Source organism: Rhinolophus ferrumequinum, chromosome 10 (genome assembly GCF_004115265.2).
Source record: "Rhinolophus ferrumequinum isolate MPI-CBG mRhiFer1 chromosome 10, mRhiFer1_v1.p, whole genome shotgun sequence".
NCBI lineage: Eukaryota > Metazoa > Chordata > Mammalia > Chiroptera > Rhinolophidae > Rhinolophus > Rhinolophus ferrumequinum.
The window spans coordinates 33,475,172-33,495,046 of NC_046293.1; the positions used below are offsets into that span (position 1 = coordinate 33,475,172).

General features: G+C 32.0%; 1 protein-coding gene across 5 annotated transcripts in view; it reads right to left on the reverse strand.

The window, feature by feature from the left end:
* Window positions 1-255: 255 nt before the first annotated feature.
* Window positions 256-19,875, reverse strand: part of SLCO1A2 (solute carrier organic anion transporter family member 1A2) — a 37,649-nt gene continuing 18,029 nt past the window's right edge. For 2 of the 5 annotated variants that reach the window (XM_033118124.1, XM_033118123.1), the window contains exons 7-14: window positions 19,302-19,532; window positions 16,708-16,872; window positions 15,177-15,372; window positions 13,475-13,640; window positions 12,368-12,540; window positions 8,885-8,949; window positions 8,188-8,305; window positions 256-1,573 (exon numbers count right to left, since the gene is read on the reverse strand). In XM_033118124.1, the coding sequence (XP_032974015.1) occupies window positions 1,354-1,573; window positions 8,188-8,305; window positions 8,885-8,949; window positions 12,368-12,540; window positions 13,475-13,640; window positions 15,177-15,372; window positions 16,708-16,872; window positions 19,302-19,532 (1,334 nt within the window). In that variant the 3' untranslated portion in view covers window positions 256-1,353. The remainder of the gene's footprint in view (window positions 1,574-8,187; window positions 8,306-8,884; window positions 8,950-12,367; window positions 12,541-13,474; window positions 13,641-15,176; window positions 15,373-16,707; window positions 16,873-19,301; window positions 19,533-19,875) is intronic. The other 3 variants (XM_033118121.1, XM_033118120.1, XM_033118122.1) reach the window with 2 other exon arrangements.

Consider the following 19,875-nt stretch of genomic DNA (forward strand, 5'->3'; position numbering starts at 1 on the left):
CTATTTTCTATCCAGCCCAACTTGTATTCTTTGGGCTTGCCACCAGAGGCTCCTACCTATATTCCTTCTAAGTACATTCTGGATTAAAGCTTCTCCCACTCTGTTCTATCCCTAGAGACACACCCATTTCCTTTATTACACATAAATAACGATATCATATTGGCACCCACTTCTTCCATTCTTGTTTTTCTTATTCTCTTTGCCATTAGAGATTTATATCTTTTATATATATATATATATACTATCATTTCAATGGGATAAAGAATATGAGGGAGAATAAGGAGTAGATAAACATGGCTGTTCATTCTACTTTGTTAAAGCAGAAACCCGTATCACCCATAAGGTCTCTTGTACTGTATCCATAATTTCTAAAATAATACTGTGAGTAGATTTAATTTTAAATGTGCATCTTGAATTTTATTAACCTCAGTTTCATAACAGAAGCTACTTTTTAAAAGCTTCATTCTCTAAGGTGGTTTATGGAAAACTAATGCTTGTGTTTTAACTTAGGACACTGTGGGTGATATAAACATTGGTCTAAGGAGGCCTCCTGAATCTGGGAAAGTATTCCTTTGACAATATCTTCACTACAAGCAAACTTTAAGGACTAGTGTTTTTCTAATATTACCTTTTCATCCTTCAGCTCAGACACTTGTATTTAAGAGAGAGTTTAGCCACCAGATTTGAACTGCTGGGGAAAAAAAAATTCCAACAATCTTTGCTCCATGATTTTTAATAACCTTATTAAGTTTTTCAGTACTCTGAACAAAATGAGCAAACATATAACATGAGTAATAAGGCAGAGAATTAATTGAAAGCAAGTGATGGCATATTAGTGAGTAATCTATTTTCAGAGTCATGTCTAGAATGAATAGGAGGAGTTAAAGAACAATTTCTAAATAAAATAGAAGACATAGGCTTCTTTTACGTGGAAGTAATCAATTTAAATACTTATTCACATAAGCAGGATGACAATTTCTGTCTCTAATCCCAATATCAAAGCAGAAATGCAATGGAATTACATAGATTTTCATAACAGGAAATTTTTAGAATCATTAAAAAAAAGACCTGGGAGATATACTCTTATTGTGCATGAGTTAAAAGAGAAATTGCTGTTTTAATGTAAAAATAATATCCTGTTTTGAGGATTGTTATAAATGTCCTCTGAGGAAAACCTCAAATGCCATGATGCCTCAGAAATACCATCAGTGAACTTTTTTTTATCTTGAGTGAAAAAAAAAATTGTGAGGTTCTTAAAGTCAAGAAAAAGTTATCTGCAGTACCTCTATTGATTTTTAAAAACAATTAAGTTGTAGGGTGTTCTCCAACTCTGAAGCATGATATAATAGGCCATTACAGTTTAGTTTTCAATTCATTATCGTTCAAAATTTTGGAAAGTTGGTCCATTTCTTGGCATTCATTTTCCTTCCCTGTAATCTTTCCCTCTACATGTGCAGTTCCTGAAGAGGTACTTTCACCAGGTGGATGATACTTCCTCAAAATAATTAGGATCAAAATGGCTGGAATAAAGCTTGATCCTCTTAGTGCTGCTGGCAATCCGAGGTAGATGTATCTGTTCAAAAAAAAAAAAAAAGTTAAAATATATAAAATCTTAAATAGATAGTGTGGTGAATACAAACTAGTTTTACATAACTTTATTAATATTTTATTCCCGTAAGAACAATAGCAGCTAAGTGTTTTGCAGTTTGATCATACATAAGCAAATTTTCTGAACTCACTTATCAATTCTGTTTGTTAAAATATTTCCTTTTTTTGGCATTTTTCATCCAGAAAATCCAAGTTTATTTTCTACTTTTCTAATCTTTTGTAACTTTTTATTTTATTTTTTCACATTGAATAGAATCTCTAACTTAAATTTGATACTGACAGTAATTGCAGTTTTATTCCAGTATTTAATAAGAATGCTTCCAAAGAGTCACCATTAATTACAATACTTACTCTTGTTATTTTTGAGATGACCTTAATTAGGTTAAGGAAGTTCCTCTTTATTTAGTTTGCTCAGAGTCTTAATTATTAATGTGTAAAATATCTCCAAATCATTTTTCTGAATGTAGTTAGTAGAAGATCCAATATTTCCCCCATTTATTTTGTTAATAGAGTTTATCACATTAATAGGCTTTTTCTGATGTTGAACCATCTTTGCATGCCTAAAATAAACTCTTATCAGTTAGTTTTTATACATTATTAGGTTCAATTGTTAATTTTTTTATTTAGGATTTTTGCATGTATAAGTAAAATCAGCCTATCCTTTTTTTCCTTGTACTGAACTTGTCTAACGTAAATGTCAATATTGTGTTAGCTTTGTAAAATGAATTGGGAGATATTTCTTCTTTTTTTCCACCTCTCGGTATAACTTGTATAGTGTGGGAATCATCAGTTTATTGAAGATTTGTAAAACTTGCGTTAAAAGCATGTAGACTTGGTCCTTTAGAAGATGGGGATTTTGACTGATTCAGTTTGATAGCTATAAAAAAAATTCATTTTTTTATATATATAGTGAAATTTGGAAATGTATATTTTATTTTATATATAAATTTTTATATTTTAGAAAATTTTTATTTGTTTCCAAATTGTTATATTTAAAATCCCTAAGTAACTGTACTTACACATATATTCCCTTTTGCATTCTTAATAGTGTTTATTTGTATCTCTTTTTATTTGAACTTTCCAGATAATTCTCATTATCATTATATTTTAATATTTTTAAAAACACATATTTTTATTTTTTGTTATATCTATGTGTAATCTATTAATTTATGCTTTTATTTTCATATTTCTACTTGTGTAATTTTCTATTATGAAACATTTCAAGAATACAGGGAAAAAACTTTAAACATGTCTGCACTCACCACCCAGGTTTTTTAAATGATTAATTTTTTTTATTTTTATTTCAGACCAATTTAGAAGAAAACACTAATACATTTAAGTCCTCTGTATACCCCTATGACCCTATTTATTACCTTCTAAACCCAACCCAGAAGTAACACTATGTTGAATTTTATGAATTTTGTTCCTATTTTTATAGTTGTGCAAAGTGTGTGTATGTATACATTCTTGATATGTACAATTATTTTATATATTTTTACATTTTAAATAATTGGTGTAATACTATATTTTTATTCTGAAATTTTCTGTATTAACCCACCATTTTAAAACTATGTTTATACACGAGTTCTACTTTGTTTATTTTAACTATTGCACTTAATTTCCAATGTATGAACACACCACAACCTATTAATCTATTTTCCTATTGGACACTTTTATTCAAATTTTTTCTAATATCAAAATACTGCAATAACCCCCCTTTTACATGTCTTCTTGTGCATGTAAGCAAGAGTTTCTCTAAAATATGTCTTAGGGTCGTAGATTATGCAATTTAGTAAATATAGCCCAAAAGTTCTCTGCATGGTCTTTTTTCACCACCAGCCCTATATGAGAGTTCCCTATGCTCCCAGTTTGTGTCCTATCACACGTTATCATCGACAGTATCTTCTGTTGTAGATAAAATTTAAAATATTACATGCAGCCATATTTGCCCATTTATCACTCTCAGATTTGTGTTTTTGTTTCAACACAAACCAAAAGCAATAAGGATCATAAAAATATTAGGATCTGCTGTTGATGGTGACCTGTCTGCTATTGGTCTAATTGTTATTTCTTTGTAGGCTACATGTTTATTTCTCTGGGTAACTTTTATGTTTGTTCTTTTTTTCTTTTTTTTAACCTTGAGTGTTTGTAATTTTACTCTGATATTTCTGTTTATATTTATTCTATTAGGCATTTGAAATGCACTTTTTATCTAAAAATTCATGTCTCTCTTAAATTCTAGGAAATTCTAAACCATTAATTCTTTGTAATCTCTGCCATTTCCTTCATTCTCTTTTCTAGAAATCTTCTAAAATATGCTTTAATTGTTAATTGGTCATTAATATTGTTTAGGTAGTTCATTTTTGTTTAATCAGTTCAGATCATTAATTTAAATTTTAAATAAATTCTTTTGTTCTCTCTTCTAGTTCACCAATTCTCATTTTAATCACATTGACTTGAAATTTATTATATATTTAGAATTGCTTTTATTATTTCAATGCTATACATTTAATTTCTAATATTTCTAAGAGTTCTTTTTGATATTTCTGCTAGTGTTTTTTTCATTATTTCTTGTTCATTTTTAATGGATAGTAAATGCCATCCATTTACTACTTTTAATCCTATTTAGCTGGTCAAGCATACTAATTTTAAAACCTTTGTCATACTCTGAAATTAAATTTAATCTGCAATGGAATCATCTTTCAATTGGTAATTTGTGTAATTATGTTTTTTACTATTGAATTTATTCACGTGTTTTTAATTTTTAGTTTGCAAGCTCCTTTTGAGTATTTTATTGTTATTGCTGGTTGGTTGTTTAGGTTTTATTTTCTTGGCTATTTGTATATACTCCTCCAAATCTGATAAATTTTCCTTTGCTTTTCCCAATTCCCCAGGTCCTTACTCCAACCGAGTTCTTATAATTTTGAGTGATTTTTCGTAGTGATACTAGGAATAACCACAGAGGGAACATATCACTTGGTTTAGTTCTTTGGTATATCTGTGTATTATCCCCTCCTTACTAACACAGCAATGATCTGCACAAAGTTTTTGTTTGTTTGTTTGTTTGTTTGTGTAGCCACTGTTAACAGTGAGGTTTGCATTAGCTTTCCAGCACTGCTGAAACAAAGCACCACAAAGTTGATGGCTTAAAACAGAAGAAATTTATTTTCTCAGAATTCTGGAGGTGAGAAGTCTAAAATCAAGGTGTTGGTCAGGCTATGCTTCCTCTGAAGGCTCCAGGAAAGAATCTTTCCTATATTCTTCCTAGCTGTTACTAGCTTCTAGCAATCCTTATCATTCCTTGGTTTGCAGATGCATCGCTGCAATCTCTACCTTTATCACCACATGGTGTTCTCCATGTATCTCTGTCTCTCCTTTCCTCTTCTTATAAGGACACCAGTGATTGGATTTAGGGCCCACTCTAATCCAGTGTGACCTTATCTTAATTACTAAATCCATTTGCAAAGACCCTATTTCCAAATAAGATATTCTGAGGTTATAGGTGGACATTAAATTTTGAGGGATACTACTTAACCCAGTCCAAGGGTGTTCTACCCCACCACTTGGATTAAAGCATTGAATCTGAATTGAGTCTCTCCACTCCTTGGAAGTACTTTATTTTTCCTTTGGAAGCTGCTCTAGAAACCGCTTCCTGTTTCTAGGCTCAGAGCCTTTACATTCGGCCTTTGAATTCAGTTCTGTTTACTCCATTTATGTTTATGTTTATATTTGGTTCAGGGAACAGGATGTCCAGGATGGTGTTTAGAATATCTTTGAACCTAGATGTGGCCCTTTGGAATTTTAAAAACATATTGTGTCTATTGTTCTTATTTAAGATAGGAAATGAGTCAATGTGTAACTTATTGAATCATTTGTCAGGTTGTTCTACTTTACTTGAAGTTACTTTGCTGTCCTTTCTTAATTTTGAGTTCAATATTCGGTCTTTTTAAAATATAGATAGATATACATTTAAAGTTCTAAATATCCCTCTGAATCCTGGATTAGCTTCATCCCGTAAATTTTTCTATTCAGTGCTTTCACTGACATAAAAGTTCTAGTTACTTAATTATTTTTATTTTAATTTATTCTTTCTTTAACCCATGAGTAATTCCAAACATGGGGGTTAGCAATATTTTATCACAGGTTTCTAATTCCATTGGGGACAGAAAACAGGTTTTATGGTGTCAACATTTGGATTTTTTTTTTTTTTAATTTCTTTATGGCATAGGACAGGTCAGTTGTTATAAATGCTTACTATAGGCTTGAGAAGAATATGTATTCTATGGTTGGCTTTAAAATTGCTATATATGTATGAGATAACTCATACAATCTAGTAATTCATATCTTCTGTATTTCATATTCACTTGTTAGAGAAGTGTGTTGAAATTTTCTACTCTGTAGACTTTTTTCTTGCAATTTTGTGAGTTTTTGTTTTATATATTTGAGGTTATATTCATAATAAATTTATATGGGTTTGTAACTATTATATATCCTTGATAAAGTGTTTCTTTTATTTTTAAGTAATATCCTCTTTAACTCTATTAATTCTTTTCACTTTATTAATAAATTCTACTTTGTCTCACAGTCATTAATGTAACCACAGAAGCTTGATTTAATATCTGCCTGGTATATTTTTTCTCACCTTTGTCTTCAACCTTTCTTTGCATTATATTCTTATAACAATCTTATATTCTGGCTCTTATAAATAACATATCGCTGAAATTTTGAAAACTCCAATGTGAAAGTCACTATCTTTTAAAAAGCAAGTTCAATTTGTTTGTAGTTATTGTGAAACCTGGTACATTTAGGCATATTTTTTCAACTTATTTAACGTGCTGTTTTTTCCTATTTCTTATTCCATTGAAATTTTCTTAATATGTCTCTCCCTTTGTATTAGATGGAAATAAATGTAAGTGATAATCTTCAAATTTTGGGGAAAATTTAATCAGTATTTCTATTCTCGAGAACTTTAAAAAAGTCCTAGATTTTATCTGGATTTTAAGCTAACAGTTTAACCTTCCATAGCTGCGTAGATGCTGGCAGAAGATACAAGACACTATGGTTAGAGACAAAGGACTTTTTTACTGTTGTACAGCAGTTAACCCAAGCTTCATGTTCAGGTTAGTTTTCCTTAATCCCCCAGTCCCAAAGAGGTGACACAGAAAGAGGCCCAGGTGATGGTGTACACACATTGGGTTTAGGTCACAGCTAAGAAAGCCCAAGTTTAGGAAATCCCAATCTTTTATATGTGTTGTAAGCAAATCTGCCAGCTTTAGTCCCAGAGGGAGATTTTACTTTATCATCCTGGACAACAAACTCTGCTCCAGACGGAAACACCATCAGTATCTTCCAAGATCATGTGTTGCTAAACCATTCTTGAAAAAATAGTACAGAACAAAAGCCTCTGTTAACAAGCTACACAGAAATGCAAGGGACCCATGGAGAATTGTCTACCAAAAATGTATGCCTCTTGTTTCTATACTACATTTAGTTTCTGGTGAATTTTCTCATGAGTGCACTTTATCTTTCTACTTATTCTGACTGACGATGGTACCAAATATAATTATTTTGTTTGAAATAGTATTTGAGAAATGCTGTTATCAAAAGGCCGTTATCAACAGGAATCCAAGTAGCAGGATGAAGCCAACCTATACAAGTAATTCACAGGGTTCCTCAATCATGATACAAACCCATTGCATGTACAGTATACACTGGGCCCACCTCCGCAGAACCCCAGTGAAACTTTAGGTAAAAGAGGAACTATGAAAAGCATGAATCTCATGCTGTCTGCTCTCTTCATGGTTCTTGAGAGTGAAGTCCTTGACAGTCCTTTTACTGATCAAGATATGACCTTAGAATGTTTTAAACAGTGCTAAATTGCTTTTTTTTTCTTTTTTTTTTTCTTTTTTTGTAAATGCTGAAAGAATTTTCTTACTACCCTATCAGGAGAAGTTTATACAGATTTAAATGAAATTCAGGTCTCCAAATGAAAAAGAACATGAAATAGAAAAAATGGAAGAATTTTGTTCAAAAACTGGTGAATATTATCACATGTGTGTTGTTCAAAATCAAATCTACATTAACAAAAAAATAAGAGACATTAATAAGAAGACAATAAGAAGACTATTTTGTCAGCTAAATTTAATGAGAGAGAACAAGTATCATTTTGGAGATCAGAGGTGGAAGATGAAAGGAAGAAGGATTGAGGCCAGTAAGATTCTCAAGTGATGTGAGATGACATGGAGATACTTTAGAGAATGATGTAATTTAAATTTAGATAGGTAGCTTATATACAGCCATTACCACCAATAATGTATTGACTGCAACCAATTTAACAAACAACATTTTGAAATGTTATGTTAAGGAAATTTCCACGCTTATATTTATAAAATACTTTGAGAATAATGAGGAAATAAAATTCTAGTATACAAATAAAAAATGAAGATATAGTATCATTAACTATTCTGGAAACAAAGTAAAGGAAACTAGTCACTTGACAAGAAAATGTTAGATGTGAGTGATGCCATCTTAGGCAGAGTCTATGCTAAGATAAAAAGATGTTTAAAAAAATATCTTTACCTGAAGTTGGTGGAATCATATATCCTGCATGCTCCTGACTCACCAGATTTCAAAGTTGCCCAGTGTAAACATGTAGAGTCTATTAAAGCACCAAAATATATAGGTGCAGGAATTCCAGCTACAATAAAAGGGAGAAAGAAAAATCCATCAACAAGGTAAAAATTAAGATACATTCTTTTGTTTGGAAACATGTCAATTTTATCTTTAAATTAAACTTTATTTAAATGAAGTTTAATAAAAGTTTAATAAAATATAAATCTAATGCTTTAAATTTTATTTTTAGAAATTAGAAATTACTTTGAGTAAAGTTTCTAGATTATAAAGGATAGGTAATCTGATGGATAAATGCAACATAAAATTATTAATAGAGAAAAACATTGAATTAATATTTTTCTGTAATTTTTTCCTGTAATATTTGGGCCAATCATGTGTACATTTTGTTGTAACATATAATTTCCTGTTCATTTGTTTTTCAAATCTAATAGATGAAAAGCAGAATTAAGGTCAGATAGGACTTTTTCAAGTAAAAGAAAGACGTTATCCATTTATTCTTGTACTTTGTTCTTCTATTAATGGCAAAGTGCTGTTTGCAAGCAGAAGGAATATTTGCTAGACTGTTACTCTAAAAGAGTGACTTCATTTACTTAGTATTTAATAATGGTCTAATGTAATGTTCGGAAAAGATAACTATTTTTACCAAATACTCTTGTGGAAAATGCATGTAATCCCACACCAAGAGACTTTTCTTCAGGTTTGACACACCTAAAAATATAAATGAATTAATGAATAAAATAAAAATAAGGATTCAAAAACTACCATATACAATGGAAAATTACTCGTCAATAAAAAAGAATGAAATCTTGCCATTTGTGACAACTTGGATGGACCTAGAGGGTATTATGTTCAGTGAAATAAGTCAGACAGAGAAAGAAAAATGCTGTATGTTTTCACTTATATGTGGAATCTAAAAATATAATACAAATGAATAAATAAAACAAAACAGAAATAGACCCATGGAAATAGAGAACAAGCTGAAGGTTGCCAAAGGGGAGGGTCTGGGGAGATGGGTAAAATTTTAAAAGAATAAAAAATGTTAAAAAATAAAGCTCTTTTTTGAAAATAAATAAATAAAAATAAAATGAAAACTATAGTTTTTTTAAAGGACTGTCCTTGTGCTAGTAACACACTGAGCATTAGAAAATGTCCTTTCACGCTCAGGTCTTCCCTCAAGTCCTGATGATCAAGTTTGTAGCCTCAGGAGCCTCACTTCTGGTCCTTGGCATTTCACCCGACACTTTTTGCTCATTCATTTCTATCAAAGTTATTGAAGAAACTATTTCATATCAATCAATTTCTATCCTCTATCAAGTAGTGTTTCTTGATTCTAATGGTTCAACCTTTAGAGTAAAATGAGAACAATGCAACCCTACCTGTATTTGTTATTTTTATTAACAAAATACAGAAATGCCAAGAATTTACATAAGTAAATGTAAGACAGAAGTAAAGCAATAATAAGAATTTTCAAAGGAAAGTGATAGAAAATCCAAAGCAAACATACTTTCTAAGTGATGTGTTCATACTGATTCCTTTATTCTTTCCAAAAATTCTCCTACCTTTTCACTGCCCATAAGGAGAAATGAAGACTATAATTCCGCAGTGGCACTTTTTGTGCCCCCCTCACTTCAGCGTCAACATTGCTACCTACTCAAAGAATTCATTTTGAGAGTTGCTCTGCATTCCATTCCTTCCCTGATTAACTCAAAGCTGACAAATGAAAGCTTTCTTACAAAAGGCTGCAATGCTTTTTTTAGCAAAAAACATTATCTTATTGGTATTTTCTTGGTTACAAATATTCTACTGGGTTCTAATTACTCCACTGACTCATAGATTGAAGCACAGTTGATCTAGACATTATATATCTAACACATAGGTTATTTAGACAACATCAGTGATTTTACTCAAAAGGAAGAAAAGCCAGGAGAATTAGCATAACCCTCTTGGTCCCATGGTTTCCATTTAGTACAGGAAATAGGGCATTTAAATTGTACTGAAGAATTTTTCTTTCTTCTCTATATCTAATAGCCCACTTTCTCATCTCAAAGAAGCATGAAATCTTAAACTGTAAGCAGTTTAAACTTCTTCAAACACTATAATTAATTGGCATTGATAATAACAATTTCTAGAATAGAATTCAGGGATCAGAAAGGAAAACTAAAATGCAATTATGGATAAATGTTGATAGAAATTCATATAGTTCTTTAAAACTAGAGCAGCATAGATGTTACTGCTCAACCATCAGGGCGGAAAATCCATAGAGATTCCACAAAAAGAAAAGGATAAGTATATTCATAAAATTCCAGGTGTTAAGCTGTATTATATAATCTTGGCAAGAAATTAAGGAATAGAGACGTGAAGAGAGCTGAAAGCATGACTAAGTAGTTGTCTTATAAGGGCGTAGATATTAATATTGAAAAGTTTTTTAATTGATAAACAAAACAGAAACATAGTTAAGAATTTCAATAGTCAGGTTTAACTATTTGGAAAATACAGTTTTCAAAGTAGAAGAAGAAAATTCAATATATACAGTGAAAAGCAAAAAAAAAAAAGGGAAGCAGTCAAATAAATAAAGTGTATGAAATAAAATGGCAAAAAGAGCTAGATCACAATAATTACAATAAATATAAGTGGGTTAACCTCACCAATCTCAGATTCCAAAATCAGATCTAACAAAGTGTCTATGAAGTGGAATAGAACATTGAAGATTAAAAGGGAAGGAAAAAGAAATAACAGGTAACAATGAACCAAAAGAAACCTAGAACTGCAATTTTAGTAACAAACAAACTAGAACTCCCTGAAAGAAATGATGAAAAAATAAAGAAGAAAATTATGTGCTGGTAATAATAGAATATAATAATCAAAGGCACATTTCTGCATCCTTCAATATAGCCTCCAAATACATAATATTTTTAAAAGACACATAATTATACATAGAAAGACATCAGAAATTTTGAGATTTTAACACACATCTGAAAAACTGATGGATTAAGCAGACAAAAAAAAAAGTATAGATTTACAAAAGTTAGATAATGCAATGATTTACTTCAATCCAAGACATATGGGAACCAAATACCCAAAATGCAGAAGGTACACACTCTTTCCAGAAACACATGAAATACTCAAAAATCAACCATGCATTAGGCCGCAAAGAAAAACCTCAATATTTCCCCTTAAAATCTTACATCTTTCAAATTACCGTCTGAACATAAAAATGAAATAAGACACCTATAGAAATTTCCCATATATATGGAAGTTATATAACACAATAATAACTAATAAACTAATTTTGATGTGTGGGTGCCTATGGTGAGAGGAAGTGGGAAATAGAATGAAGAAATAAAAACAAAGGAAAATAAAATAAGAGAGTAATCTTCCTCCGATCTATGATGATAATGTGCTATGGAACTGAGAATTATGATTAACTGCTTCTGAGTTCCAATGAGAAAATTTTAAAAGGAGAGAAAGAAATGTAAAGTTTCTTTACTCGGCATGTTTAGAATTGTTTACTAGGCATGAAAAATGCTGTAATCAAAAGAACACATGTACAATATACTAAAGTTTGAATTACCTCTGAAGTTTCCAACTTTCAGTAAGCCCTTCATCATTTGTGTCTCACAATAACCTGATAGGAGAGATGAGCATTTATTATTATGCCCATTTTTATTAAAGAAAAATGGAACTCAGAAAAGTCAAGTGACCTGCCTAATGCCCTATAGATAGTAATAGGTGCAACCGGGGCTTCTGACGCTTCACACTCCGCTGTCCTATAGGTTGGACCATAGGATATGACTGCTAGGCAATCACTCTTTACCTACCAAAATAACCATTTCATATGGTTTACCCTAAAACAGAACTGTGTCTCTTTTTGTGTTAAACAATGAACGTTTCACTAATTTAACTCTAAGAAATAAGGAAGGAAAGATACAAAGGGAAATGCCAACAGATAAACATTTATGTTGCTAACTCTAAGATTCTGTCAATTTCAACAATGTTTAATGTGATACTCTTAATAAATGATATATTACAGCACTGAATTCTTAGATACCATGGGCTCCAAGTGACATTCTCAAAAAGTTAATAAATGATCAGAAAGGAATCTAAATCAAGAAACTAATGTGTGTACCTCAGGAGAACCATATATCCAGGTATGGCAGATAAAGAATAAACAAAACTGCTGATCATCGACAAGATTAAAAAGTACTGGAGCATCATGGAGCAGTCACGTCCTTTGCCACACAGCCCAAGAACTGCAGATGAATTTCCTGATGTTTGAATACAGCTACAGTTGTGCAACACCTGTCAAAAAATAATATATCCTATTTAAGGAAGAAAAATTGTCAACACAAATCTCAAATATTTTCTACACAGCCAATTGGATCAAAATGGACACTGTTTACTCCCTTTATTCTCATCTCCTTTATGGTATCGCTCAAGAGCCTAAAAGAAAACATAGAAGGGTGGTTTCCGAAAAACAGTGTCTCTCTCTAAATATACGGAGTGAATTTGCAACAGCTCAGCTATCCTGAAGTCATGCTTTATAAAATTCCTTCTGTTTTGATACAGTATGAAGTATGACAAAATTTATTTCAAAATGCTCAATTGAAATATTTATCATTAGATACTTAAACAAAGCTTTATTTCAAAAACTGTAGCTTATTGCAAAAACAGAGTAAAGTCAACTCTTTTGAATTCTTATATGTTTCCAGGCATCATTAAGAACCAAAAGTTCTACGTTACTTTGATCACCAACCAACATTATAAGTACTATGACATTTTTTAGGCAAGAAAACATGCCTAATTCCATTTTCTTACAAAGCTGCCAGAATGTGAAAAACACAGAAAAATACATATGAACAGAAAAGAGAAAAAAAAAGAAAAAGCAGCAAAAACAATTAGCTGGATAATTGAGATCAAAACAGCCTACTGTATCTCAATGATAAAAATATTTCAGTCCAGAGTATTTTAAAAACAAATTATCTGAGTAATAATGTCAACTGCTATGAAATTAAAGATTAGTGCTCAGACACTGAAAGTTTAAAATAAGATATAGGAAATAAAAAGCAAATCAAGTGAGCATATGAAAGTAAATTATTTTTTCCACAAAAAAAATTAATTTGGTTTTGAGAAAAGATGTTAATTTTATTTTTATCAAATGTGCCCCCAGTTCATAGTTGAAAAGTGCTAATGTAGTACATAAAGCAAAAGTTCTGTAAAAAAAAAAGTTTGTTACCATGTTTATTCCTGTTCCAACAAATGTCTCACAACCAGCAAGACAAGCTGACATATATGACAAACCATTGCTTCCACACACAGGGTCCCATGTTTTAGTTGGACAGTTGCAATCCATATTGCAGTCAGCAAGAATGGCATTTCCAACATATAAATCTTGCTGCATTCTGAAATGATTTAAAATAATGCCATGAATATTGAAAGACTATTAGAGCATCTCTCTCTCTCTCTCTCTCTCTCTTTCTCTCTCTCTCTCTCTCTCTCTCCCCCTCTCTCTCTCTCTCTCAAATCTCAGTTCACAGTTAAATTTCCTTTCCTCCCCAAAATAGAAACAGAAATCTTTTAACCATCAATGTGTAACCATCAACCTCAGTGCTATAGATCTGGCATAAAAGATACTGTTTCAGTGACCACATAGCCACTTTTTCACTGATTCATTTCAGATAAAGAAAAAGTCAATAAATAAGCATTAATTGAGTGCCTACCATATGGGAGATGTTTTTCCAGGTATTATTAGAACTGAAAAATAAAGATGACCTAATCCCTGTGGTTGATCCATATGGTGGAAAAAAAAAAATTAAAAAAAGATATTTTATAAAAGCAATTTCAGGGGCTCACTTGAAGAATCAAAATCTGCGATTCAATATATAATACAGATAATACATTTAGCTCCAGAAACATAATTATGTGAGTAAATAAATACGTTCTTCTAGTATAAAAATGTATCAGGAACTGAAATCAGAAACAACCTATGTTGCCATCTTGATGACCACTCATCCAAGAAGCCTGGCCAGAGAACCTGGTAAGCCATAGAGCTATTAGCTCTGCTCTGTTGTTACGGATAGCCTCTGGCTCCACATGACCAAGGAGCTTGAACAGTGATATTGTACAGCCTTAGAGCCTAGCCTACGGGACTGCCAAAGTGTGGAACCCAGCCTATAGCACTGCCCAGCACCAGAGCCCAGCCTATTGCCCTAAAATTGCTGAACACAGGCTGCAGCCTGATTCAGTCAGGGAAGCTAGCCGGTGACCCCGCCCACTCATGGAGCACAGCCTGCAGCCTAGCTCAATGAGATAATGTGGACACTTACCCTGATGGACCAGGGAGCACAGTCTCTAGTACCACCCAACCTTCCTATAAACCCAGATCACCCTCAAAATATAAATCTAAAACTCTTCAATAATACAAACATAACTATACAAATGAAATCTATGAATTTGTGTATGAATTTGTGTCATGTATTATGATTCAGTTATGCTAAATTTCAGCCCATTATGCAAACATAGAAAGGCAATTGAGACTGTATAGACAACTCTTATTTTTACCCATTTATGGGAGTATAAAATAGCTGGATAGTATATCCTAATTCAACTAGAAACTGTAGGTAGCTTTCTTTGGATATGCACTTTAATATCTACTAGGATATCACAAAGACACACACACACACACACACACACACGCACACACACACTCAAACTCACTAACCCTGTGATATGTTCCCTAACTCTTTAATAAACCTAGAGCCTGAATGGATTGGGTTATAACTGACAAATGAAGAAAAGATGAAAGACCATGGATTACTGCCACTAACTTCAATTAGCAAATAATCCAGTCATGGATTATCATTGGAGAAAATATGTTATTATCAAAATATGTTATTATCAGTTCAAAGTTTATAACACTCATTAATAAAAAAACATACCCTTCATAAGAAGTGGTTATGCCTGCAACTGAAGAATTATCACAGATCATGAAAAAACTCCAAAAATAGAGAAGAAAGTCAATTAAAGATAACCAAAATCCTATGTAGGCAGCTTGTTTGATAGTAATCTTGAACTTCTTCATAATTAAACCACCAACTATATATCCAATGCATACTGGAGGTAAGTTATAAATACCTATAAATGCAAGAAAAATGTTACTTATATTGTGACTTAGCAAAGGAACAAATATGGTATCACTTTTATCCAGCATGTCCTACATAAGAAACCATTTAGGTCCAATACACAGTGAAGAAGGGTGATTGAATTTTATCCCCACTTACTTACATATTACTTACAGAGAGGTTTTTGAAGTGCCCCTCAACGTCAAAGTATATTTTGAAGACTGTTATTATTATTCATTTAATTAATTGCAGTAGGTTGTAAATTTCTTATAGGTAAGGATCATGATCTATAGATCTTTTCTTAGGATTCAGGTCGGAGTAACAAGTCAGAGTTCACCAGTAATGTGTTGCTTTCTATTCATTGGGGTTGAGATATATATATATATATATATATATATATGTATATATATATATATATAATTTATGAATTGTATATGATGTATGAATTATATATGTTTTATGAATTATATGATTTTGTTGTTGTTTATTCCAACTCTGGTTGTTAAGAATTTGACTCAGTTCAGGAATTTTAGACAATCACTGCTGAGTCTGTGACTGTCAAATGTATTTACATTTCATGTTTTGCTGCTAGTGATCAGCACTCTCCCCATCCTACTCCTCCCTCCAAAAAAGGAAAAAAAGAAGAAAGAGGAAGACACAGCCCTAGGTTGCATTCTTACATGTCAGGGTCTGTTTAAATCACATATTTGGGAGAGCTTGTTAAAAATCCCTTACAGCATCCCACACCAGAGAGTCCGATTTATTGTGTTTGAGGTGGGCACCAGGTAGCTGAACTTTTAACAAACACTGAGGTGATGTGGATGCAGGTAGTACAGGAAATTCACTTTAAAAACTGTTAAAAAGATCCCTGAAGAAACCGAAGGTAGGGGTTAGTGTAGTCACAAGAAAATTAGAATGTATGGACTGCAGAGACACCTCAAACCACCAGGGGAACCAGGGAACTAAATTAGAAGGAGCATGGAATTTATGGCTAGGAACCAAGAGTAAAATGTGAGAGTAAAACGTTGACGCCTAACGAATTAACTCTGTCTTTCTTTTTCTTATTAATGGATTGCCTATCCGAAAATTGTGCCTATTTTGTGCATTCCCCAAGATTTCCACAAATATTTTGAATTTGTGTTCTGGCTGGGGAGAGAGAGGATTTCCTGGCTTTCTTCTCTTCCTACTCTTTGTTGATTTCAATGGCAATGGGAAGGGGGGATATATACCACAGGCAGAAATATCTTAACAGATTTCAATTTAGGAATTTCCTAGACCCGTCATCACACTGTTTATCATTTCATGGGGAGAAAATGTGGGCTAGTAGTTCAAAGAAGAACAAACATACCAATTAGAAAGACTGCTTCTGAAGTTGATTTTCCATATTGCTGTTCCAGATATTTAGGCATGAAGAATATCATACTAACAAATGCATTAAATTGTATCACACTTACTAGTATGAAAAGCATGTAAATTGGGTTGCAAAAAAGACTTTTCATGAATGGTACAAAATCTGAAATGAAAGAATAACAACAATGTCAAACTAACTCAACTTTGCATTTTATGATTGACTTTTCCTGAAACAACTTCCCCTCCAATTATGTATTTCTGTTTTATAATGCCCATACTCTTCATTCTTTCTACCCTTTGAAAGCTAAAGTTATATCATCATTTTGGTAGCTTCTGCAAGTCAGCGACACAGCTGACTGGGTAAGGATCAGAGCACAATAGTTTTTCAGACACAAAGTTACTATTGTGTCTTGAAAAACTGTAATGTAACCAAAATATTGTCTGTGTTCACGTCATTTCCTTTCACCCTTCCGTTTTTCCTTCTATTAACATCCTCTCTTTTCTAGACATCATCTAGAATGAAAGATGCTGGTCCTATTCTCGAAAGTCTGGCAAGAAATCATTTTGGTAAAGAACTTTACACTCAAATATTAATATTATCACTCCTGAACTTTTAAAATTAAGATATACGTGGGAATTCATGGGATATAAATTTTCTCAAGTACCAGGTATTTTTCTGCTTCTTCAGAACAACAGTTTTGATGTTCACAACAAAATGTGTTTCAAAACACCTGGGTGTCTTTTAAAATACCAATTCCCAGGTCCCACTCCCTGAGATAGTAATTCATTAGGTACATACTAAGGACCATGTAAATGATTTAACTAAAACTTTTCCCTGTTTGTGTGGACTGACAAAACTCAGAGCCCAGTTTGTGGCCCATCTCTAACAAATGTTCTGGGTCACACTGCTGCCATTTTGGGTCAAAGTCTCACTTATAGTTTTTTCACTTTTCCTGTCTTCATTTTTTCTGTCTTGATTTCCTTACCTATTGTGTATTATCCTGGTTTGTTTAGTAAACTGTGTAAAATCCATTCTGGAACAAAGTATCAATAAAGAAAGCAAATTGGAAGAGGAAGAAGCACAGCTTAATGCAAAGAAATGAATGGTAGAATGCATCTAGTGGCAGATGTCATGTTTATAAATAAAGTACATGACAAGGGTGAGAGCTGTGTTCAGAGCTCTTTGAAACTTTTTAAGTCACCCATTTTGTTGACATCCCTTTCCTAATAGATGAGTCTCAGTAGTTCGAATTCCTTTCTATATGTCTTATACTAAGCTAAGCTCTTTCCTAGTTTTGAAACTTGGTCTTGCAGACCACAAACAATATTCTATGTTAAAATTCTCTACCAGTCCGTATCATCCCTTTGAGAGAGTTGTTAATATAATCATGATGACTAAGGATTTTCAAGATTTTAAATTGACTCCTAATTATATGAGAAGTATTAAATTATGTTCAATTGTGGTTTAAGTGAATTTATAATTGTTAATAAAAATTTTGTGCAAAATGCTATTATAAATTATGGGTGATGTTAGAAGTAACAACATCAACAATAGTAATACTAATACTAGTGTTAGTAATAATAATATGTTCCTGAGCTCCTTTAACCCTCACACAACAACAACAACTTTATAATTTTAACTACTATTATTATCTCCACTTTACAGGTAAGAAAACCGAGCCCTTCCCACCTTCTAAATGAACACTGTTTAAGAATTCCAAGGTCCATGCCATACTAATTAAATACTCATACTAATTACATCAGACCTCTTGAGAATACTACAGAATTTCCAGGCATCAGTAGTTTTTAAAATTTCCCAGGTGATTCCAATATGTGGCCAAGGTTAAGAATCAGTATTCTTGAATACTGAGTACTTAGACTATCTTAGCTTAGTTTTCCACAAAAACACCTTCTATAAATTATACTTCGAGCTTTTATTGACAATCTACACATACACACAAAAAAATCCTGTTACATGAAATATGCTCCTACATTTGTTGGACAACACTATGTGGTTCAATATTACCTATATCATATATCACATGACAATTATTATTTTTTTATAATTTGTTTCTTGGGGAAGATTTTCTCTTTTAGAACCATGATTCTTCCCTCTAACAAATATAGAGAATTATGTGATCTATCATGTTTCTTTTTCTGCCTTAACTTCCAGGAAACTCACAGCTAAACATTGTTATTGTTTTTTTTAATTCAGAACTATACACTTATTTGGATCAGCACATATTTTTTTTCTTCCTTTTGTTCTTAGTTTGAATTTATTTTTTTCAAAATTAGACCTTGAAGGCAAATGGGACCAAATAAATAAATGATAAATTTACTAAGTGCCCAGACTGACAAAATTTATATAAAATTTTACATAAATACTGATCTGAAAAAATTCATCTTCCAAATTATATTATTTATGTCCAAGTCGTAGCACAGGAAGAATCAGACTAGTTAGACATTACTGATTGCTGACTGTTAATGACAAATTGTCTTAATGCAGTCTAGCATGTTATAGCAATAGATCACAATACACATCTCTGTAAAATAAAAAGTAAATTATATGATATTTAAAATTTTCATATTTGCCTTTAGTGATCCTATCATTTTCCTTCTTGATCTTTTCTCTTTGTTTCTCTTCTTTGTCGTTTTTAATGATCTCAGCATTATCCTTTAGTCCTTCCATTCCTTCCATTGCAGGTGTTTTGGGCAAAAAGAAAAAAGGAATGGCAGTGAGCACATTCACCCCTGCACAAATCAAAAGGCCAAGCCACCATGCACCAACCCAACGAGTATCAGTGGGAGTTATGGTCAGATCAGCTGTAAAAAAATATACACATTTTGAATTAGCTTTAGTCATTGTTTCCTCTATGAACTATAAAAAATTTAAATTACTATTCTTAAGTTCTATCCCAGTATAGAGTTTGTATATGATTCAGGCATTCATAAATCTTGTCTGACAATGTATAGTTATAATATTGTCTAGCAATAAATTACTTTGGCCATCTGTCCTATCATGTAAGGAATTTATAAACAGGTACTTTTAAAATAACTATAAGGTCTATTTAATTACACACAAATGATTGCTTGATTAAAAGAAATTCAAACCTATGCGCTTAAATCTTTTGAGAACAAGAAATACGGTCTTGATGCAGTAGAAAGA